The sequence below is a fragment of the Bubalus kerabau genome, chromosome 5 (genome assembly GCF_029407905.1).
Source record: "Bubalus kerabau isolate K-KA32 ecotype Philippines breed swamp buffalo chromosome 5, PCC_UOA_SB_1v2, whole genome shotgun sequence".
Taxonomy (NCBI): domain Eukaryota; kingdom Metazoa; phylum Chordata; class Mammalia; order Artiodactyla; family Bovidae; genus Bubalus; species Bubalus kerabau.
This window is the reverse complement of record NC_073628.1, coordinates 98,922,358-98,945,317: the sequence shown is the minus strand read 5'-3', so window position 1 is coordinate 98,945,317 and position 22,960 is coordinate 98,922,358. Positions and strand designations below refer to the sequence as shown.

The 22,960-nt window shown below is 54.3% G+C and overlaps 1 protein-coding gene across 1 annotated transcript in view; it reads left to right on the top strand.

Annotated features, from left to right (window-relative positions):
- The window catches only part of H6PD (hexose-6-phosphate dehydrogenase/glucose 1-dehydrogenase), a 40,175-nt gene extending 29,676 nt beyond the window's left edge, over positions 1-10,499 (top strand). Inside the window, exons 4-5 of the mRNA XM_055582388.1 lie at positions 455-724; positions 1,969-10,499. Coding sequence (XP_055438363.1) covers positions 455-724; positions 1,969-3,332 — 1,634 coding nt within the window. The 3' untranslated portion in view covers positions 3,333-10,499. The remainder of the gene's footprint in view (positions 1-454; positions 725-1,968) is intronic.
- Positions 10,500-22,960: the final 12,461 nt, after the last annotated feature.

Below are 22,960 nucleotides of genomic sequence, written 5' to 3'. Positions count from 1 at the left end.
CCATGAACTCTGTCTATAATGTCTTTATTGGCTTTTCCTCCCTCCCATCTTCCCCCCCTCCCCCTGACTATAAGCTGAGGGCAAGGACCTGGCACCTTTGTGGGCTTGGTAGGGGGTGACAGTGAGCCCCCTTTGATGGCAGGATGAGGAGCAGAGACTTGAAAGTCAGGTGACTCACCCAGGGTCACGCACCAGCAAGCTGCCCAGGCCCTCACGGCGATGCCTAGCTTCCCGGGACCAGAGCCTTCCCCAGGCAGAGGCCTGGAGAGGCCCACGGGGTCTGACACCTCCTGGTGGGGTGGGTCTCATTGGCTCAGGGCCACCCACCCCCTTCCTGCCCTGTTCTGCTCTGGCACTTCAGACTAGGGAGTGTGGCTGTGGGCACAGGAAGCACAGGCAGAGGTCAGCCACGTGCCCGGTCCTTATGACTCCTCCCGCACCACCCCCCCGCCAGGCCGCACCAGCTTCTACGAGGAGTACGGCGTCATCCGCGACGTCCTGCAGAACCACCTGACGGAGGTCCTCACACTGGTGGCCATGGAGCTGCCCGTCAATGTCAGCAGCCCAGAGTCCGTGCTGCAGCACAAGCTCCAGGCCTTCCAGGCGCTGCGGGGCCTGCAGAGGCACAGCGCTGTGCTGGGCCAGTATCAGGCCTACAGCGGGCAGGTGCGCAGGGAGCTGCAGAAGCCAGACAGCTTCCACAGCCTGACGCCGACCTTCGCAGGTGGGCCCCCAGGGCTGGGCACGGGCTGCTGGGCCGCCCCCCCACCCCCAGGTGGAAGCAGTCCTCCCAACACAGACCCCTTCAGGGTGGGTCGGGAGGGGCTGGAAGTGGGATTTTACCAAAGTGCTTAGAGGCGAGTGAGAGATGCCCCTGCCTCCCTGGCCTTCTGCCAGCCTAAAGCAGCAGGTCACCTGCTGGCTCCCTCTGGACAGAGGGACAGACACCTCAGTGGTGATCTCTGTTCAGTCCACGGATGTTTCCAGGGCTCGCCCAGCTGGGCTCAGACCTGGCTCTGCCCTGGAGGAGCTTATCCAGCCCCCAGAGAGGCTGCAGGCCGGGGGCACACCTGGCTGGCACGCAGCACGCCAGGCAGGCAGGTGCCCACTGGGGCACTTGCACAGGCTCAGAGCTTTGTGGGCATGGCCGGCTCCCTGACACTGACATCACAGCCCCCAGCAGCAGAGCAGCGGCTGCTGGTCGGGCGCTGACCACGTGCCAGCGCTGTATGCACATCATCTCATTTAATCCTTCCATGCAAACACATCAGGGAGGTGTCGGTGTCATCCTCACTTAAAGGTGAGGGGCTGTGAGGCTCCGCGAGGTTGCTAGAAATGTGCCCAAGGTCACGCAGAGATAGGCCGTGGGAAAACCAGGTTTGCAGCTCAGTCTGGAGGGCGCTCTGCGTCTGACTCTCACCGCCATGGCCCCCTGCAGGCCTCCTCAGCTGCACAGTGGTTCCCTGCAAGCCTGTGGCTGAGATGCCTGGCTCCCCCTCTCCTTCCCCTGCACCCCCCATATCTGACGGCCTCAGCACATTCTCGGCGCTCTACAGACAGGAAGGAAGCACCTTTCCCTAGGAATACCTCCCCCCACCCCCATTTAGCATCAGTGCCACCTTGCAACCCCACCCCTGCCCCATGAGACTTCTCGCAGAATCTCCCAATTGGAGCCCCTCAGCCCAGCTCCCCTTTGGGGACAATGGCGCTGAGAGGCCCCTCAAGGGCGATGGGTGTCCGAGGTGGCCCATGAGGCTGCCTTTTGAGCACCGACTGGGAAGAGAAGATAATAGAAGAGGTGAGAGGTGGGGGTGAGGTTAGCATAGCAAGGCCAGAGGTTCCCAGAGGAGGAAGCAGAGAAAAGGAGGGTGGCCAGCAGGAACGAAAGAGGGGAAGGTGAGCCGGCCGGGAGGTCCCGGGTCCTGTGCTGGAGCGTCACCCCCGCGGTCCCCCTGTCACCCACCCCAGGCATCCTTGTTCACATAGACAACCTCCGCTGGGAGGGTGTCCCGTTCATCCTGATGTCGGGCAAAGCCTTGGACGAGAGAGTGAGCTACGTGCGGATCTTGTTCAAGAACCAGGCGTTCTGCGTCCAGAGCGAGAAGCATTGGGTCGCTGCCCAGAGCCGCTGCCCGCCCCGGCAGATCATCTTCTACATCGGCCACGGCGAGCTGGGCAGCCCTGCCGTGCTGGTCAGCAGGAACCTCTTCCAGCCAGCCCTGCCCTCCGCCAGCTGGAAGGAAGTAGAGGGCCGGCCCGGGCTGCACCTCTTCGGTCTCCCACTCTCTGATTACTATGCCTACAGCCCTGTGCGGGAGCAGGATGCCTACTCCTTGCTCATCTCTCACATCTTCCACTGCCGGAAGGACTCCTTTGTCACCACGGAGAACCTGCTGGCCTCCTGGGTCTTCTGGACACCCTTGCTGGACAGCCTGGCCCACGAGGTCCCACGCTTCTACCCAGGAGGAGCAGAGAACGGGCAGCTGTTGAACTTTGAGTTCAGCGGTGGCCACCTGTCCTTCTCCCAGCCGCTGCCGGAGCAGCTGGTGCCGGGGCTGGACTCTGCTCCACTGCCCAGTGACTTCCAGGTCCTCAGGGCCAAGTACCGAGAGAGCCCGCTGATCTCGGCCTGGCCCGAGGAGCTGATCGCCAGGCTGGCGGGTGACATCGAGGCCGCCGCTGTGCGGGCCGTGCGGCGCTTTGGCAAGTTCCACCTGGCTCTCTCGGGTGGCTCAAGCCCGGTGGCCCTGTTCCAGCAGCTGGCCACAGGGCACTACAGCTTCCCCTGGGCCCACACGCACCTGTGGCTGGTGGACGAGCGCTGCGTGCCTCTCTGGGACCCCGAGTCCAACTTCCAGGGCCTGCAGACGCACCTGCTGCAGCACGTGCGGGTCCCTCACTACAACGTCCATCCCATGCCCGTGCACCGGCGCCAGCGGCTCTGTGCCGAGGAGGACCAGGGCGCCCAGGCCTATGCCGAGGAGATCTCTGCCCTTGTGACCAACGGCAGCTTCGACCTGGTGCTGCTGGGCATGGGAACCGATGGGCACACGGCCTCCCTCTTCCCACAGTCGCCCGCCGGCCTGGACGGCGAGCAGCTGGTGGTGCTGACCACGAGCCCCTCCAGCCCGCACCGGCGCATGAGCCTCAGCCTGCCCCTCATCAACCGTGCCCGGAAGGTGGCCGTGCTGGTCATGGGCAGGATGAAGCGTGAAATTGCCATGCTGGTCAGCCGCGTGGGCCACGAGCCCAAGAAGTGGCCCATCTCGGGTGTCCTGCCGGACTCTGGCCAGCTGGTGTGGTACATGGATTATGATGCGTTTCTGGGGTGATGGAACCTTGGCCCTTTGCTCACCCCCGTGCTTCCCTTCATTCACCCTCTCTCTACCCTCTCAGTCCTGCCCCCTGCCCATGCGTGACTTCCTCTCTGGAATCTGACACCTCAGGGTCAGGCCCTCAGCAGGGAAGGACAAGACCCTGTCCCAATCCTGTGACAGTCCCCGTCTAGTGGTGGCGGGTCCCCATGGAACAAGGAAGAGATGGCAGCTCTGCTCTCGAAGAGCCAAGTCGGGAGAAATGCCCACTTGAAGAAAAGACCTGCAGCAGTTACGTGTGGGCATCCACCAGCGCAAACAGGACCGTCTGAAAGCTCCCCGCCAGAGCAGGAGTGCAGTCGGGGGGTGGTTAACCAGGAGGTACCTGTGGGCCAGGAGCCTTGGACTGCCTCCAGCAGAAAAGCAGAGTGTGGATGCTGGAGCCCAGGTTCCCACCTGGAGCCACGAGTGCCTGCTAGGACCTGCTGCCGCCTCCTCCGTCCTTTTTTTCTCCAGCCTCCAGCTCAGCCTGCTGTCCTGTCCCCTCCAGGGCCACCTCCACCTGCTCTGCATCTCAGGTCCCATCTTCCTAGACCTCCACCAGGGAGGTCTTCCCACCCCCTCTGCTTCTTTGCTGTCCCTCAGACACCCTAGCAACAAACGCTAGGATGTGGAAACGGATCCAGGAATCTTGCGAGTGTGCTGTGGGGCTCCTTTTCTCAGTAGGTGGACTTTACCAATGGCAGGAGGCGCCGGTTCCCCGGCTCCATCAGGGAGGAGCCCTGCCCCAGGCATGTGCCGCTAGGCCCCAGCCTCGGCCCCGCTGGAGCCTGTCTTTTGTGGGGGGCGGGTGCCGATAGCGTGGACCTGCCACCACAGCCAGACAGCTGTGCGTGAAACACTGAAACTCACTGGACAGAGTTGGTCAGACCATTCCTGGGATCCACACTGAAGAAGATCCTTTTGTCTCGGGACTTCCCCAGTGAGTGTTTCCGCTCTCAGCGTCCCCTCTTGTTTTACCTGAAAAGATCCAGTTAAATCTTTCTCTTTTGGTAACATCTGGGGGGAGTGAGATATGATATCAGGGCACCCAGACCATCCAGGGGCTCTGACCCTCACCCAGCTGGAGCCAGGCCTCCCTGGCAGGGTGGCTGCAGCCCACATCAGCAGTGGCAGTCCACCGCCATCCCAGGGCCTTCGCTGGTTGTCAGTGCCGAGAAGGGGCAACTGCTGCTCACCCTCTCACACTACCTTGTGGAGGCAATGACCTCTTGTGTGCCAGCCCCTCCTGCCACCGCTCACCTCACCACTAACACAACACTGCAGACTTGGGGGAGGTGGTCCCGGTCAAGCTTCTCATTTAGAGTAAATGGGTGCTCCTGAGAAGCCCTGGGCCAATAACAGCTGTTTCTCTGAAACCCCCAAGTGGTAGGAGGCATCTACAAAATTCTTTTATAAAAAAGTGAAAATTCTCAAAACGCTTAATTTCAGCTTTCTGCAGAGCCCAAGTTACATCAGTGAAGGATAAAGCAGGGTTTTGTGTGAAACAGCTTCCCCATCTTATAGGCACAGTTTGTATCAGATCAGGCAGATACAAAGTGTCAAGGTCACACCAAGGGCTTTCCTGGACAAGAAGGAGCATCATGAAATGTGTCTTTCAACTTTTGATTGTTTGCACTTTCTTCAAGGCTGTTCATACTTCTTCAAGAATTTACAAGAATTCTTGCTTTGGAGATGTTTGCCCGTGAGGTGGGCGCTGGCCGGGGGCTCTGCACATAAAGGTACCCATTAACATTTGGCTTCCCCCAGCCTCCAAAGACCCCATCCAGACAGGACATCAGTATTAATGCCCAGAAGACTCACCTTGGCCGATCAGAGCACGTTTCCCAGGTGGGAAAGTTTCCTCCCTTTCTGAAAATCAGTGTTTTTAGCTTTGAGGCTTCTGATGGGAGTGGACTGTGGGAGTGGACACGTGGCTGCAGGTGTCACATCTGGCCACATGGGGGCGCCCTCAGACTACCCCTACTGTCTGGACACAAAGATGCTCATCTCTCCCCCCCCACCCCCGGCTCCTGAGCCTCCCTGGATCCCTAGCACTGAGGACCCCCCCTTCCCCTCCCCCTGCCCAATCTGTTCCTTAGGAACTTCTTCTGTGAGAAAGAAAGGGACCTGCTCGTGCCCAAGTGTCGCTGCAGGATAAGGGGCCAGCAAACTTCTGATGTCACCATTTCTGAGTAACAGCGAGTTACCACGGGCCTGAGCCAGGCATGTCTCGTTCTGAGAGGAGCACCTTGCCTCAAAATGCACCTTCATCTTTGGAGAGCGTGTGTAGGGGCCAGGCGAGGGCAGGAAGTGCCAGGGTTTCCTTCCCAGAATCAAGTGCTCTGGGTTTTGTTGTTGTTGTTTTTTAATTGGGGTACAGTTGCTTTATAATGTTAGTTTCTGCTGTACGACAAAATGAATCAGCTCTTTGTACACACATATCCCCTTCTTCTTGTGCTGCGTCCCTGGTGGCTCGGTGGTAAAGAATCCACCTGCCAATATGGGAGATGTGGGTTCGATCCCTGGGTCAGGAAGATCTTCTGGAGAAGGAAATGGCAACCCATTCCAGTATTCTTGCCTGGAGAATTCCATGGACAGGGAGCCTGGCAGGCTACGGTCCGTGGGGTTGCAGAGAGCACGCACGCATGCGCCTCCCTCTTGAACCTCCCTCGCAGCTCCCCCCCACCATCCCACCATCTAGGAAGCGCTGTCATAATGTTACACCAGCTTAGTCCACTGGGAGCCCTTTGTCATATTCCCACTTCCTCCCGCTCCCCTTCCCCTTTTCTCTCTCCTATCCTGTGCTGGTGGTTTTCAGACTTTCTGGGTCATGATCCACAGCAAGAAACACTTTTCATCATGAGTCAGCGCTCAGACTCACGCATGAATCTGCATCTCAAGCAAAAGTTCCATAAATGAATTCTCATCCTGAGAATTCTGGATACCTTCTTTTAAAAAAAATTCTTTTTTAAAAAATACTGCTTATAATTCACTAAATCAAGCTGATCCATAGTTTGAAACATGCTGCTCTAATCTGACTTTACCCTGTTGTGTAAACCGAGGTCCCAAGTGTTGGAAGGGAGCACAGGCACCCAGCTCACACAGGGATGCTCATGAGCACTCTGGAACTGGTACCCAGGCTTCCTGTTCCTGCAGCTTCGTGCATCAGGCTGGTCTCAACTGATGCTGCTACAGCCTCTGTGGTGGGATGCTCACTGCTCCCATCACGAGGGAGGGGAGGAGAGGGTGATGGAAGACGCATCATTCAGAGCCCCAGGGCTTCTGGAAGCGGCGATGATGTGTCCTATACAGAGGGGTAATGGGTTCTATACAGAGGGTGGCAGGCTCAGTACTAAACATTTTCTGCTGTATGGTCTTGTTTAATCTTTACAACAACCCCGTGAGGAGGTAGAGGGATCCTGATTGACTGATGATTTTGAAGTTGAAACTGGAGTTGTCTAATGACAACAGGCCAGTTCTAAATTGGATGTGGGCTGCAGAGTTGTAGACATGTGCTCCCAGCCATCCTGCGGTACCACCTCCTTCCCAGGGAGCCCAGTGCGGCTCCCAGAGTTTCCCAGACGGAGTCCAGGCAGCTGGAGCGGCCTTGCAGGCCTGTAAAAGGAGGCCAGCCCCTCCTCTTGGAGGCCGGCTCACATCCTCCTCTCCGAAGCAGGTTTATCACCAATTGCTGCAGGGAGAGATTTAGGGACTTTCCCAGCTGCTATAAGCTAGATTCTGATGTTGCTCCTGGAGCAAAGTTTCCTGCCAACTGCAAGTTAGGACAGTCCTGTCCTCCTGCCCCACTTCTCGTTCCTCTGCCGACAGTGCTTTCTTCCCAGTCCCGGGCCTCCTGGGGACCAGCACACCCCAGGCTCTGCCAGCGGGCGGGATTTCAGAACACTCCCTTGGGGGCTCTTGTTCCAGAGCTCGCAGGCCCGGTCTCCCCGGTCTGGGACCTTCCTCCTCCCCATTTGTGTAGAGAACCAGACAGTGTGGCTGAGAAGGGAGGGAGACGCTTCCGCAGAAACTTAAGGGGCGGTTTCCTACAAGTCAGTTTTCAGAAACAGATTTTTTTTTTCTTGACAAAAATACACACAGTCTTACAGAAGCAGCCTCTGCATCAGCTTTACCAGCTCTATTTTTATCTTAAGCAGACGGGGACCCACGGACCTCAGTCCACGCCGGGCAGTGTGTCTGTGTCTGAGAATGAACAAGTCACAGGAAAGGCCAGTGGTGACAGAAGGGTGAGGGGGCCGTGGTGGCAGGTCCCCGAGCTTGGTGTCTGCCCGCCGCACAAAAGATAAACTCAGCGGGGCCGAGGCTTGAGAGACGGCTGTGTCTCGCGGTGGCTGCCTGTGTGGCCCAGTAGGGGCCATCCGCGCCCCCCCTTATCGATTCGCTGAACTGAAGAGCATCCCTCTCCCAGCTCTCCCACCTCCCCTCTGGGAACCTCCCACTTCCCCTCGAGGCTGCAGCTGTGCCGTGGCAGTTGAGATTCCCATGAGGAAGAGGGTGGGTCCTCCAACCTCATCCCTGTTTGGCAGCTGGTCTGCGCCCAGGGACAGCATCAGGAGGGATCTGCAGTGAGGTCAGCTCTTGAGGAGGCCCTGAGTGTTTTGACTGAGGTCATGGATCCATTCCTTCAAGAACCCCACCTGTCCCCACACTGTGCCCCACTGATGGGCCAGCGTTGGCCCAGGCGTCAGCCTGCCAGTCCAGGGTCCATCTTCCCTTGCTCACTTGGAGGTTGGAGCTGGGCACCAGCGTGTCCTCTGTGGTCCTTTTCCCTTGCTCACTTGGAGGTTGGAGCTGGGCACCAGCGTGTCCTCTGTGGTTCTTCTTCCCTTGCTCACTTGGAGGTTGGAGCTGGGCACCAGCATGTCCTCTGTGGCCCTTTTCCCTTGCTCACCTGGAGGTTGGAGCTGGGCACCAGCGTGTCCTCTGTGGTCCTTTTCCCTTGCTCACCTGGAGGTTGGAGCTGGGCACCAGCGTGTCCTCTGTGGTCCTTTGCTGCACACTGTGTCACCTCCATGTGAGATGAAAATCCTGCCTCCTGCTCTTCCTGCTCTAGAGGCCTTCCCAGTGCCAGGCATCTTCACCAGAGGAAGCCCGTGGGGACCCACACCAGCCTGTGTTCTTGGAAGATGTGCATCTTCCAGGGCATCCCGGGACCCCTGTCCAGAGGTTCAGGCTTCTGGCCTCTGGCTGTCAGCACCCCAGGTGGGGCCGGAGTGAGGAGCTCTTAAGGATGCCTCAGCTCATTGCAAAGCAAGGTGCACACTCAAGAGCACTGTCAGCGCAGGAGAAAAGTGCCCTGAGACTGGAGGAGGCACTTCTGACCTCACAGCAAGCTGGAGGAGTTGGGGGAATGACCCCTTTGATGAACTGTCCTCTCCAGCCAACTTCCAGGAGCCCATCTCTCGTAAAGCGGACGCCAGTGCTGTACCTGCGTGAGTCCCGTAGATGGGGAGGGGCGGAGATCTCAATTAAGTATGCTGCTTTTATTGGTGCTGGTTCTTGATTCGTGATGGTCTTTCCCTTGCTCTCAGGTGTTCTAAAGGAAATCTCTGCATCTTTTCTGTCCCTCTGGCATGGGAAGGGATAAATACACTTCCATTCACTGAAAGTCACATGGAATATGGTTGAGCGACTGGTAGCTTTAGAAACAGAAGTGTAAACAGAACTACGTATGTTCATCAGTTTGGGTCCTTAGCTGTACCCCACGGACGTCTAGAAAGGTCGTTATAAATGGTGTGAGGTACTCGAGTATAAGAGGAAAGGACCCTGGAGAAGCTGGTAATCAAGGCTGAAGGCGCATCTCTGAGACATGACCTGCACAGTCTGCCCCACCCCTCCTTGGTTTGGAAGGACGGGGTGAGAGCAGACATCACGGGGCCTCTGCCGGCTCCGAGAGCCACTGCTTCCCGAGCCCAAGTGAAGGTTTCCAGCCTTCTTGGTGCTGTGCTTAGCAGCTGTTGCCAGGAAGAGCCCTGGATGGGGCTCCCCCTGGATGGGGGGTGTGGGCTCTGAAATCATGGTGTGTTGCAATCTGGGTTGTGTCCATGCATTCTGTCCTGTGCGGGGAAACAGAAATCCAAACAGGATTTCTGTCGGGAGGGAAGAGAGACAGGCAAGCTGTTAGTTTGGAGGGACTGTTTGTTCCCCCGGGTGGTGGGAGACCATGACCATAACCCCTCCTCTACCCCCCACCCCCCACCCCGGCCAATGGCATGAACATGCCACACCTTTCTGCAGAAAGAGCAACTGCTCCTGGCTTTTATGGAAACACTGGACACTTTTAACGATGCCTCTGACAATGAGACATATTCAGATCAGAGTTTTTAAAATGCCTTTTTTGTATGTCAAATGTACCATCTATTTTTTAAACAATAAAATTGTTTCCCCCAAATCCCTGCTCTTTATTTTTTCTGGGAGACGGAGTGTGATGGGCCATGTGTGTGCTCAGAGAGGGTGTGGCAAGGCAGACCCAGTTACCCCGCACCTATCACAGGTGGATCTGAGCAGCCAGCCAGTCCCCACTTGCTTGAGGGTCCCTTGGGCTCCTGAGAGAGACAGTGGGGGGCAAGACAACTGGGTTTCCTAAGTTCACAAGCAGCCTGAGGGACGTCATCTCCCCGTCAGCCTACCTGGCGGATCACTCTTGGAGCAGGCCTCGCCTGGAGGGCATTCACTGTGATGTCTGAGGTGGGTGTCGGTCGGGGCACCTTTGGAAGCATCAGTATTTTGGTAAAATAATGCATACTCGTTATAAGTGAATTCATACACTGCCAAAAAGTACACGAATGAATGTTAAATCACTGCAATCCAGTCCCCTCCACTGCAGAAGTGTTAGCAGAGCAATATTAGCAGAGGTGACCCGAAGCTCACGTCCTCACTGAGCCTCTGCTCCTCGTGTTCTTGACCCTTCCATCTGCCCTTTATTTGGGAGGTCCACCGTCCACCCCTCTTCAAGTTCCTCTTTCTCGTCCGCGTCCTCTTCACTAGCAGACTTCTCAGTAGCCTTCCAGTCACTTCTAGCCCCACATTCTGTTAGAAGTGGTCTCCAAGGTCACCTCTGATCCACTGGACACAGCCACACCTCAAGGTGGCTGCCACGCACCGCTAAGAGTCCACCACTTCCACAGCATTGGCCACCACAGCCCGGGCAGGAGACCTCATTTCACTGACGGTCAAGAGGTAACTGTCGTCAAGACCTGTCGGCTACCACCAAATCTGGGGGCCAGGACAGAGTCTGGGGTCGGGGGGCCTGGCTGGGGTTGGGGGACCTGGCTTTCACTGCTGTCCCCTCGTCTTCCTTGATTCTCTTTGTGATTGTCATTACTGCTGCTGCTGCTGCTGCTGCTGCTGCTAAGTCGCTGCAGTCGTGTCCGACTCTGTGCAACCCCACAGATGGCAGCCCACCAGGATCCCCCGTCCCTCATTACTGGGGGGACCCCAAAGCTGAGGTCTGTCCCCATTCTCACTTCCAATCAAGATGGGAGGCACGTTGGAAAAACTGAATTTTCTCATTTGGATTTTCATTTATGTATAAAAAAGACACCATTAAGGGACTTCCCTGTTGGTCCAGGGGTTACAACTCCTTGCTTCCCACTGCAAGGGGCACAAGTTCCATCCCTGGTCAGAGAACTAAGATCCTGCATGTTGCACAGCATGGCCAAAAAAGTTAAAAACATGAAGTTGTCTGCAGTGCCTGCCACCCCACCTAGTAGTTTTTCATGTTCAGCAATCTCCCTCTCTCAGGAGATGCTCTATCTCTGTGTCACATGGTTTGGTAGCCTTTATTTTTTATGTTTATTTCATTGTGAGCCTTCTCCACGCATCCCCGTGGTCTTCATACTTGGTTTCCACACAAGTGTGAGATCCACTGACGGGAAGCCTCCTGGAAGCATGTCCCCTCCTCTGCTGTTGAACATTTAAGTTATCTCTAGCATTCATCAGACGGTGCTAGTAGTAAAAAACCCACCTGCCAACGCAGGAGATGTAAGAGACATGGGTTTGATCCTTGGGTCAGGAAGATCCCCTGGAGAGGGAAGTGGTAACCCACTCCAGTATTCTTGCCTGGAGAACTCCATGGACTGAGGAGCCTGGTGGGCTACAGTGAGGTTTAAAATGACTCAGTGCTTGTGAACCACTTTGTAATCAAGAAACAAACCCCGATATGACAATAATTATAAACACAATAATAAGCAATGGCCTAGGAAGGAAAGGAGATGCCAAAGGAAGCTGAAAGCCGCTAGGGCAGAAGAGAGAGGAGGGAACCACGGGGTCAGTATGATCACAGGCTGTATCCCCAGCACAACCCTGAAACAGAAGTGAGAAGAGGCTGCAGGCCAGGGTGTCGGGCCCAGAAATCCGCTGGAGGTCCAGTGGCTAAGATTCCAAGCTCCCAATGCAGGAGGCCTGGGTTTGATCCATGGTCAGGGAACTAGATCCCACGTATCTCAACTAAGACCTCAACTAAAAGATCCTGCCTACTGCAACTAAGGCCTGGCACAGAACAATAAGAAAAAAAAAAAAGAGTTCTTGAGCCCGGGTTCCACACTTTGGGTTTCCAAGCCCCCTGATTCCCAGGCTGCAGGCTACTTTTTTCCTGAATGATGGCCATCACTTGCTATTTTAACCCAGACTCCTTCGGTTGCAAGTGACAGAAACCCAACTCAAACTAGATCTGAAAGAAGGACATCCTGGCTCCACTCTTCGGAAGGGCCAGGGTGGGGCAGATTCAGCGGGACCGAAGTCAGGGAAGTCAGCCAATGTCACCAGTAAGCTGTTAGGCCCCTCTTTCACTGGGGCTGCCAGATTTAGCAAATAGGTCCACAGGACACCCAGTGAAGTTTGTGTTTCAGGTAAAGAACAAATAACCATTTTATTTTTAAAAATGTTTTTAATTGCTAGTTGACTGTTAAAGATTTTTTTTTTTTTTTAATATTTATTTGGCTGCATTGAGTCTTAGTTGTGACATGCAGAATCTAGTTCCTTGACCAGGAATCAAACCCAGGCCTTTGCATTGGAGTGCAAAGTTGGGCCACTGGACCACCAGGGAGGTCCCCAAGTGTCATTTTAGTAGCAGTATGTCCCAGGGAGCATTTGGGATGGACTTAGACTAAGACATTATTTGTTGTTCACTTGAAATGCAGGTGGCTCAGTGGTAAAGACTCCATCTGCCAATGCAGGAGATGTGGGTGTGATCCTCGGGTCAGGAAGATCCCCTGGAGAAGGAAATGGGAATCCATTCCTCTATTCTTGTGGGAAATCCCATGGACAGAGGAGCCTGGCAGGCCACAGTCCATGGGGTCTCAAAGAGTCAGACATGACTTAGCGACTAAACGCATGTGCACACAGGAAACGCAGATTTCCCAGGGTGTCCTGTGTTTCATCTGGCGACTCTACTGTGCATGGTGGCCTCGTTCCTGCCTCGATACATGACCTTTCCTGTGAGGGATCGTGGCTGCCAACAGCTCACAGCATCTCGGTGACCTGGGATGCCCAGGGGAGAGAGAACCTAGGGCTCATGGCTCTGCCTGGGACACCCTAGGGAGGACTTGATTGGGTCCAGCAAGGGTCACTGTGGTGTCAGCACCAGGAGGTGCCTGGAGGGCCCGCTCTCGTCCCTCCCCCTCATCGGAGCACCCCGCAGATTCTTGGATATGAACAGTTGGGGTTTTCTCGATGTGTGTCAAGTGCTGCGCAATCGATGTAGCCTCAAGGCAAGGACTACACGCCCCTTTTTGGTAATTTGTGCGTGTGTGCGTGTGTGTGTGTGTGTCTGTGTATGTGGCTGCGCTGGTCTTTGTGGCAACGCAAGGGCTGTTCTTTAGTTGCAGCAAGCGAGGGCTACTCTAGCGGTGCGTGGACCTCTCATTCCAGTGGCTTCTTTTGTTGCAGAGCACAGGCCGTAGAGCATGTGGGGTCAGTAGTTACGTCTCACAGACTTAGTTGCTTGGCGGCACGTGGGGTAGTCCTGGATCAGGGATCAAACCTGTGTCCCCTGCTGGGGCAGGCAGATTCTTAACCCTGGTTGTGGTGGTGGTGGTTGTTTAGTTGCTAAGTCGTGTTCAACTCTTTTGCGACCCCGTGAACTTTAGCCTGTGGGATTTCCCAAGCCAGAGTACTGGAGTGGGCTGCCATTTCCTTCTCCAGGGTATCTTCCCCATCCCGGGATCAAACCTGTGTCTCTCGCATTCGTAGGCAGATTCTTGACTGCTGAGCCACTGAGGAAGCCCCCTTAACCACTGACCCTCAAATCCTGTGCTCCCCTGTCTAATCAGACCCCTGCCCCAAAGCCTCTGCTCATGGGAATTCAGGTAGCACCCAGCTCTGGACTGATCCCTGGATGAGGTTGGGTGGTGGTGGAGGTGGGGGGGGGGCAGTTGTCCATCCCTGGGGTGTTGTGATCAGCACGAGGATCTTTCCCAGAAGGAGAAACAGTTGCACCCAGACCCACGTGGCCCTCCACTTGAGCTGAAAGCACGCCGGAGAGCTTCAGACTTTTCACCTGGTGCTCCCCAGGCCTTAGAAATCAGGGCCGCCTAGTGAACAGGAATAACCACTTTAGCAGTTGTTATTCTGTGTTCTGGAGAGGGAACATCCACCCAAAAGTTTTTCTAATCATCAAGCTATTTCAGAAGCAAGTCATCCCCCGAGAAACCCAAGCCGAGGGTTGTGTTTACAACCAGTTTTGCAGGCCATCCGCTCCGCCGCCCACCTGTGTTCGGGAGCAAAGTTAGAAGGTGAGGCAAGAGGGCGTGTCCACAGGTGTCCCCTCACTCCTGAAAATAAACCTGACCGGAGTGCTCTACTTGCCCCCCCACCCCCACAGCAAACGCTAAAATTACTCCTAGTGCCTCCAAAATTCCAGGGCCACCACAGCCTCCCCAGTCTTAGCCGTGGTTTGATTCCTTGCAAATATTATGACTTCATGGGCTGCCATGGAAGGTTTTCACAAAATCCTAAAAGGTGGGGTAGACACCAGAGACCGCAGAGGTGCAGTTGCCCAGCTCTTGAATTTTATTTTTTATTATTAAAAGACACATTTATTATTTTAAATTGAAGACAATCTCTGATATGTATGAGTTGTAACCACTCTTAGGTAAGTGCTACAGAAAATATCCTGCATTAGAGCAGAGCTTATCAGTTCAGTTCAGTTCAGTCGCTCAGTCGTGTCCGACTCTTTGCAACCCCATGAATCGCAGCACGCCAGGACTCCCTGTCCATCACCAAATCCCGGAGTTTACCCAAAGTCATGTCCATCGAGTCGGTGATGCCATCCAGCCATCTCATCCTCTGTCGTCCCCTTTTCCTCATGCCCCCAATCCCTCCCAGCATCAGAGTCTTTTCCAGTGAGTCAACTCTTCACATGAGGTGGCCAAAGTACTGGAGTTTCAGCTTTAGCATCATTCCTTCCAAAGAACACTCAGGACTGATCTCCTTTAGAATGGACTGGTTGGATCTCCTTGCAGTCCAAGGGACTCTCAAGAGTCTTCTCCAACACCACAGTTCAAAAGCATCAATTCTTCGGCCATCAGCTTTCTTCATAGTCCAACTCTCACATCCATACATGACCCGTGGAAAAACCATAGCCTTGACTAGACGGACCTTTGTTGGCAAAGTAATGTCTCTGCTTTTGAATATGCTATCTAGGTTGGTCATAACTTTTTTTCCAAGGAGTAAGCGTCTTTTAATTTCATGGCTGCAGTCACCATCTGCAGTGATTTTGGAGCCCCAAAAAATAAAGTCTGACACTGTTCCACTGTTTCCCCCTCTATTTCCCATGAAGTGATGGGGCCAGATGCCATGATTTTAGTTTTCTGAATGTTGAGCTTTAAGCCAACTTTTTCACTCTCCTCTTTCACTTTCATCAAGAGGCTTTTTAGTTCCTCTTCACTTTCTTCCATAAGGGTGGTGTCACCTGCATATCTAAGGTTATTGCTATTTCTCCTGGGAATCTTGATTCCAGCTTGTGAGCTTATGGTCTCTCTTTAACTTTCTATACTATTTCTAAGCAGTTTTCATTGTCCAAGGAGAACATTCATGAGTTCTTAATCAGTCATTTGTTGAGCACCTACTATGTGCAGCATTGTGCTACGTGAAGTGGACAAAAGTCAAGGAAGACTTGATCCTGGTTCCTATATGTGACAGTCAGGTTAGAGAGAGGAGACACATGCAATCAGCTTATAGATTCAGGCCAGCTCTTGAATCTGAGCTGCCGTCCAAGCTGGTCGAACTGAACAGACGAGCTATGAGTGGCTGCAGGTGCCATACACTAGTCACCTTCGGCGGAACGGTCCCTGGGCTGGACCTCAGGCAACCTGGAGGCAGTTTGAGGCCCAGGGCCCGCTGCAGCCTCCCCTCTGAGGGTCGTGTCTGCATGGTCTGCCCGTGTCACAGCCTCTGCCCTGGGATGGCCTGGTGACTCATAAATAGGCTCCATTTTTCCTAAAAAGGGACTCTTGTAGCCTGTCTCTTCTCTCCTCCACAGTGTCTAGTCCTCCTTGCCCCTTCCCTCTCCAGCCCCCCAGAATCCACCCAGCAGCTCCCTGCAGGGATGCCCCTCTGCCTGCTTCACCTGCAGTCCAGGCTGGGAACTGGGGCCTCGTTCACTGCCCAGGAGGCAGCTGAACACAGCCCGGCAGGCGTGGGCACCAGGCTTTGCAACATCCTCTTTCATCTGTTTCAACATTTAGTTTTCAGTGTTGAGAGGAGGCCCGTGGCAGGCCCTGGCCTGAGGCCTGGGGTGCTGAGTGGGCTTAACACTATGGGGTTCACCTCCCTCTCCCTTTCTTCCCTCCCCCACCCCCCACCATGAGGAGGCCAGGCCCCTTCCCCTACCCCGGAGAGGTCCAGGGAGAGGAGGTGATACACGAAGGGTCTTCTGTTTGCCCACCTCTGCATCCTGCTCCACCCCCACCCTGGTCTGGGCCCCAGGAGATTGCATGGACTGCATCTTATGCTCCCTAGGCCCCCCGGCTCCAGCTGGATCCATCAGTGGAACAGGAGCGACAGAGAAATTTATTACCCCAGCTGTGAAGGGTCCCCTGGGCTGGCCGTGTCCTTAAAGGAAGGTCACAGTGCTTGTGCAGCCAGACTCCCCGCGTATCTCTCCCCCTTGAGGTTCTAGCGCTTGTTCCCTGGCACCAGCTCTTCAGGTCTAGGGGTGGAGTCAGCCCTCCACCCGGTCCGAAAGCAGTACTGCCCCCCTCATAGACCCAGGTGTCTGTTAAGAGCCCCCTTTGCAGCTCTCCTCAAATTAGTCTTAATTTATGTGAGCTTGGACTGGGCTGGTGCCTGGACTGATACACTTTCCCTGGAATTTTCTACCTGGAGCTGGTGGAAAAGAGTGTTTTTCCTGTGACTCAGAGCTGTTGGTGTGTTTGCCTGGGGAGCAGGCAGCCAGGCCTCCTGTCTCAGAGAAAGAAGCCACTTAGACAAGAGGCACAGAGTTCCAAGCATCCCCGTCACCCCCAGGTTTGCTCCACCCGTGTCTTCCCAGTGTTGTGAACCAATCCATCCCACCTCTTTTTCCAACTTAAGATAATATGGATTGGATTTTTGTCAGCTGCTGCATTGTATAGTGGACAGATTATTCTAACACTACATTGGAAGTCTGATGAGAGGCATGATGGAGGCCATGGCAAAGCCAGGAGGGCTTCCTGGAGGAGGAGGTGCTGAGTTGAATCCTGAGGGTTAGTACAAGTTCAGATGAAGCAAGCTGAATTGGGTTCGGGGGGGCCACACAGAGTCCTGTGCTGTCGAGGGTGACAGTCCAAGTGACCACTGTGGGCTTCAGAGGCAACAGAGGCCAGACCTTTGGGCCTTGAAGGCCAGCCAAGGAATGTGGACATTACCCCAGGTCGATCTCAGCTTTTCAGATTTCTCGAAAACGTCACTACACAGAGTTGGGAGAACTTGAACCACAGGACAAACAAAGCACCACCTCCTAGGACAAAATCTGTGCTCCAGGAGTTGAAGGAAAATATTTTTATGCTAAAACAAATCTAGAGCAGAAAGTAAAATTCCATCCCTTCCCAATATAAAGCATGAGACTCCAAAGATATCTCATGGTGGTCAGGCTGATTTGGGGAGGAAATCTGGAGCATCAGTTCCTGGGATAGTGGGGTCATCAAGGCAGCTTCTAACTGGAGAGGGGTCCAGCCGGGTCTGGCTGTGGTGTGAAGGCTCAGCGAGACGGGTATCACCCAGACCACCCGGCCCTGCAGTCATCCATCCATCATCCATCATCCATCCGTTTATCCCACACACAACTCATCACTGTGGTGAATGCTGGGGACCCAAATGTGAACAAGGCAGGCAGGGTCCCCTCTTCCACACCAGCATGTGATCTGTCCTGTGATGGCCCCTCCCCAGTGGGCTTCCCTGGTGGCTCAGTGGTAAAGAATCTGCCTGCCAATGCAGGAGACATGGGTTCGATCCCTGGATTGGGAAGATCCCCTGGAGGAAGAAATTGCAACCCACTTCAGTATTCTTGCTTGAAGAATCCCGTGGACAGAGGAGTCTGGCAGGATACAGCCTATGGGGTCACAGAGAGTCAAACACGACTGAGCACGCGCACACATACCCTCCTCACTAGCCCAGCAAGGGTCAACTACTCATCTCCATGGCCTTGTAAACAGTTGGCGCCCTTTACGTGCTTGTTGACTGAGTCAGTACTGCCTCAGGACGTTGCGTGAGGTTGTGTGGACCTGTGTTTTGGATCAGCAGAGAGGACTGGCTCCAGGAGGTCCCGGCTCCGACTCTGCCCACACGGCAGCTCCCCCTCGGGAGGCGCTCCTGCCAAGAGTGATTTCCTTCAGGGCCCGAGGCCTGTCCAAATAGCAAGGGTGTGCAACGTAGCCTGTGGTATGGTTTCCGCCCCTCGGTAGTATGCTGGGAGCAAGTAGGCAGATCCTACCGTCCTGGGCCTCTCCAGGGTCCCCTGGGAGGAGACAGCACGCTATGGGCTTAAGGGTTGGGTTCTGGAGTCAGAAACATCTGGGTTCAGATCCCAGCCCTGATGCTCAGGGGCAGAGTGACAGCCCAGTTTTACCACTGTGAACTTCGGTCTCCTCTTCGGCTGACTGGGAGAGTCAACCCAGCTTTCAGGGGAGGAGGCCCTGAGCCTGGGTTTCATGTGGTTTCCTGGGCCCTTCAGGAGAGACCCAAGGCCAGAGGCACGGGCTCCAGCGAGAGCAGGCAGTATGTCCCCCACCACACCCATTCATCACACAGTAGGGGTCACTCGGGTGCTGGGGCCTTCGTCTTACACAAAGCGGGCTCTCAAGTGCTGACCTGGGGCGGGACCAGCAGGAGTTCGCAAGAGGCGGCAGTTCTGGGGTTCTGGGGAGCAGGCCAGGGGGCCAGAAAACACTCCACAAGTGGGGAGCCTCAAATTAGGTGTTGAGGAAACACTGCTGATGTCACACTCACCCACCATGTTTGCTGAGCACCTACTGTGTGCCAGGTACTGTGTGACGGGCTTCGGATGGGACGGAACCTTCCTCAGGGCTTCCCATCTGGTGGTGGAAGAGATGAGGCTCAGGCGATGGGAGAGCCTGGCCGGGTGCGGAGGTCAGGAAGGGCTGCTGTGGGCCTCAGCTCAGCCCCTCCCGTGTGCCGGCCTTGGTTTCATAATCCACAAGCAGAGGGCACTGGAGCTGCCAGAACCCCAGAGGATGGTTCCTGTCGTGGTCCGTGCGCGGGCTGGAAAAGAATTTCCAGACACGAGGCAGAATGAGAGGCGAACAGAGTTTATTAGAGTGGGAGACGCTGTTAGAACAGCAGGCCCACTCAAGGGAGAGTCGAATCTTTTCACAGGCTAGTAGCCAAATTTTCAGAGCTTCAAGATAGAGAAATTCCTACTGGAATGGTGGCATTAGGTAATTGGTTAGGATGCTATAGGGTGGATATTTTACCTAATGTGGGATCAGGGAACTGGCTGGTTTAGATCCAGAGGCTCACGGCAAGAGTTGCTATGGAGCTTGGTCAGTCCCAGAGATTTTTATCCTGTGACCTTGGTACAGGGCTTCACACCTGTGACCTTGGTATAGGGCACCACAGTTCTCTCTCGGGTCCTGGCAGCCCTGACAGGATGTGACTCCCAGGTTTCCCTCCCCAGGGGCCTACTGATGACCTGGAAGCCCCTTGGAAGTTCACAGTCTTCGAGAGTGTGGCTGGGGAGGCCGATTTACCAGCAAAGCTGTCCGTCCAGCAGTTAGTCTTTCCTCCTGCACTTGCCAACGTGCCCAGGCTTCAGCTCCACCTCCCGGGGATCACCCGGAACCTAGAAGCCCCTAAGGGGAGACGGATCTTCTCTCTTGGGTCTTAGCTGTAGTCCCTATGTCCCCCCCCTGCTCTGGGGGACAGAGGGGACCTCCACACATGCACAGGGCTTCCCAGATGGTTCAGCGGTAAAGACTCCACCTGCCAATGCAGGAAACACCAGTTCAATCTCTGGGTCGGAAAGATCCCCTGGAGAGAAAGTGAAAGTCCATAGCCTGCCAGGCTCCTCTGTGCGTGGAATTCTCCAGGCAAGAATATTGGAGTGGGTAACCATTCCCTTCTCCCCTGGAGTAGCAAATGCCAACCCACTCCAGTATTCTTGCCTGGAACATTCCACGGACAGAGGAGCCTGGCAAGTTACAGTCCATGGGGCTGAAAAGAGTCGGACATGATGGAGCACGCGCTCACTCCACACAGGCACAAGTTACAGTCATTGGGGAACATTCTTGCAACTGTCCCTGTTGGGCAGAGAGAAACCACCGCAGGTTGACAATCCCACATGTGGCTTCAGGCATCCGCAGCAGAGTCTCTCAGATATGGCTTCCAGACAGAGCTCAGCCCGCTCTTGGTACACGCTAGCTGCCTGGGTGGTCTGGTATCAGAATGAAATCCAGAGGCCAGAAGGAGCCTGGGTTCAAGTTGCCACCAATTTCCGGCAAGTTCCTTCTGGATCTTCAGGCAAACCTACTGGCTGAGTAGGAAAAAAACAGACCCTTCACTTGAAACCAGATGTTAGCATCTGTCCAGGAAGCCTGGAGTATTGCAGTCCATGGGGTCGGACATGACTGAGCGACTGAACTGAACTGAACTGCACCAGCCCAGGAAGCAGGCTCCCCCCACTTTCCCCCCTTCCTCCCCCCTCCAATCCTAACTTGCAGGCTGGGTCAGTCACCTCCCCGCCACACGGCAGACGAAGACCCTGTTCAGAGGAAGCAGCTTCTTAGCGGGCACCTAAAAATATTGACTTGGGTTTTTTTCTTTAAATAGAAAGGAAATTCAGCTCACTCCACCCCAGTCCTCCTCCTTCTGGGTAGTGAGTGGGCACCCTGGAGACCTCACCCAGACTCAGCTTCCCCGACACTGAGCAGCTATGGCGGTCTGGGAGATGGAGCGAGGCCAGGGTGGAGGACAGGGAGGGACTCGCCCACTCCTGAGGGCAGATTCCTGGGGCAGGGTGGGAGGGCCTGACATTTAAAAAAAAAATTTATTTGCCTGCACCAAGTCTTAGTTTCTTTCGGCATGCAGTACTTTTCATTGCAGCATTCGAACCCTGAGTTGTGTCATGTGGGATCTAGTTTCCTGACCAAGGATGGAACCCACACCGCCTGAAATGGGAGCGTGGGGTCTTAGCCACTGGACCATCAGGAAAGTCACAGACCCAGTGTCCAAAGCACCATAAGTCCGGAGGCCCTGGGCATCTCTGTGACCTAGAAATCACAGGATGAAGTCATAAACGACCCCTGATGCCCCAGGACACCTGGCTTACTGACCTGGTCTCCTTTAGATCTTCCAGGCACCTGGCGGCCGGGCAGGAGCTCTCCCTCTGGCTCAGACCCCGGGGCTCTATGCTCTGCCTGGGCCTGACAGACCTGCTCCCATGTCTCCGTGGCCGGCTCAGGTGGGTCCTCAGCACATGGCGAAGAGCTGTCCCAGGGCCCCCTCCAGACAGGATACCTGTCTGGATTCTGAGCCACCATGGAACACTCCAGAGAGATGCTTGTGCTCAGACTGGACCGTCTCCAAGAGAGGAGTGAAGGGAGAACCATGTGTGGAGGAGTATGGCCCCCAGGTCAGAGCACAGATAGGTCTGGGTGAACACAGGAACCTGGCCAGCGGGATGCCTTGGGGAGAGGGGACGGGGGATCCCTTTGTACCATTTGAAGCTCCTTTTTTGGACTCGATTTGTGTTTTAATCAAAATAGCGCATGCAAGTAGTTTTTAACATTTCAGAGTAAAGTAAAACAAGTAAAGCAAAATTCCCCAGCAATTTCCTGTCCCACCCCTCCCTACGCCCAGTTGCTATACCCAAGAGGTGGCTACTTACAATTCTTTTTTAGCTATTTCTTCTGATATTCATAGCTGTATTTCTCAACAGCTTATTTTTTCACTATGACATCATCCAAATGTAAGAAACCATATCGAATAATAGCTAAGATGCTGACTTTTGAGCCAGATTACTTGGGTTCAAATCTAGACTCTGCCATTTACTAGTAGAACAAGAATGAATAAGTTATTTATCTCATCATGCCTCAGATTTCTTATTATAGTGTGGGATAGTAATACCTGTCCCATGGGGCTCATGTAAGGAGTAAAATAATTTACACATGTACTTTGGGCCTGGCATGAAATAATCTCTCAATAAGTGTTGGCCATCAACATCATTTATTATTAACATCCTTTCATGAGAGATAAAAATCCACACTCCTTCCAACTTCATAAGATAGTTACATCACTATGTTTTTATTTTTTTTAATTTTTGGCTGTGCTGGGTCTTCACGGCAGCACTCGGGCTTTATTTGCGGCACTTGGGAGCTTCTCTCCAGTTGTGGCATTTGGGCTTCTCTACTTGCAGCACAAGCACACAGGCTTGGGAGCTGTGGCACACAGGCTTTGTTGTCCTGCGTCATGTGGGATTTTAGTTCCCCGATCAGAGATCCAAGCCAAGTCCTCCGCACTGCTAGTAGATTCTTAACCATTGGATCACCAGGGGAGTCCCCACCATTTTGATTAAATAAACATTTATTGTATTTATTATAAGGACTTATCTGGTGGCTCCAATGGTAAAGAATCTGCCTGCAATGCAGGAGATCAGAGTTCGACCCCTGGATTGGGAAGATCTCCTGGAGAAGGAAATGGCAACCCACTCCAGTGTTCTTGCCTGGAGAATTCCATGAACAGCCTGGTGGGCTACAGTCTGTGGAGTCAAAAGAATCTGACATGACTGAGTGACTAAACACACATACATACACATACATCTAAATATCATTTATAGCCGAGCCACATAGTATACTATGATTAAATTTCTTTTCTGGTGTGTGTTTTGCTCTGTTTTTCCTGTGGTTAATTATTGCCTTGTCTTTTAATTTTCTATCACTAATTCTTCCCTCAAATCCCCGAGAAAACTGTGACTCCCCTTAACACAGGCATCCACCAGTCCCGCTTCTGGAGCCTTGTGGCCTCAGCTCCAACCCTGCCTGGTTACTCCCCGAGCGAGAGTCCACCATGGGCAAGGGCCGTGAGAAGGAACACCCAGGTCCTGGCTTCTAAATCTTCCTCTCCAGCAAGAGGAATCAGGGCTTCTTGGG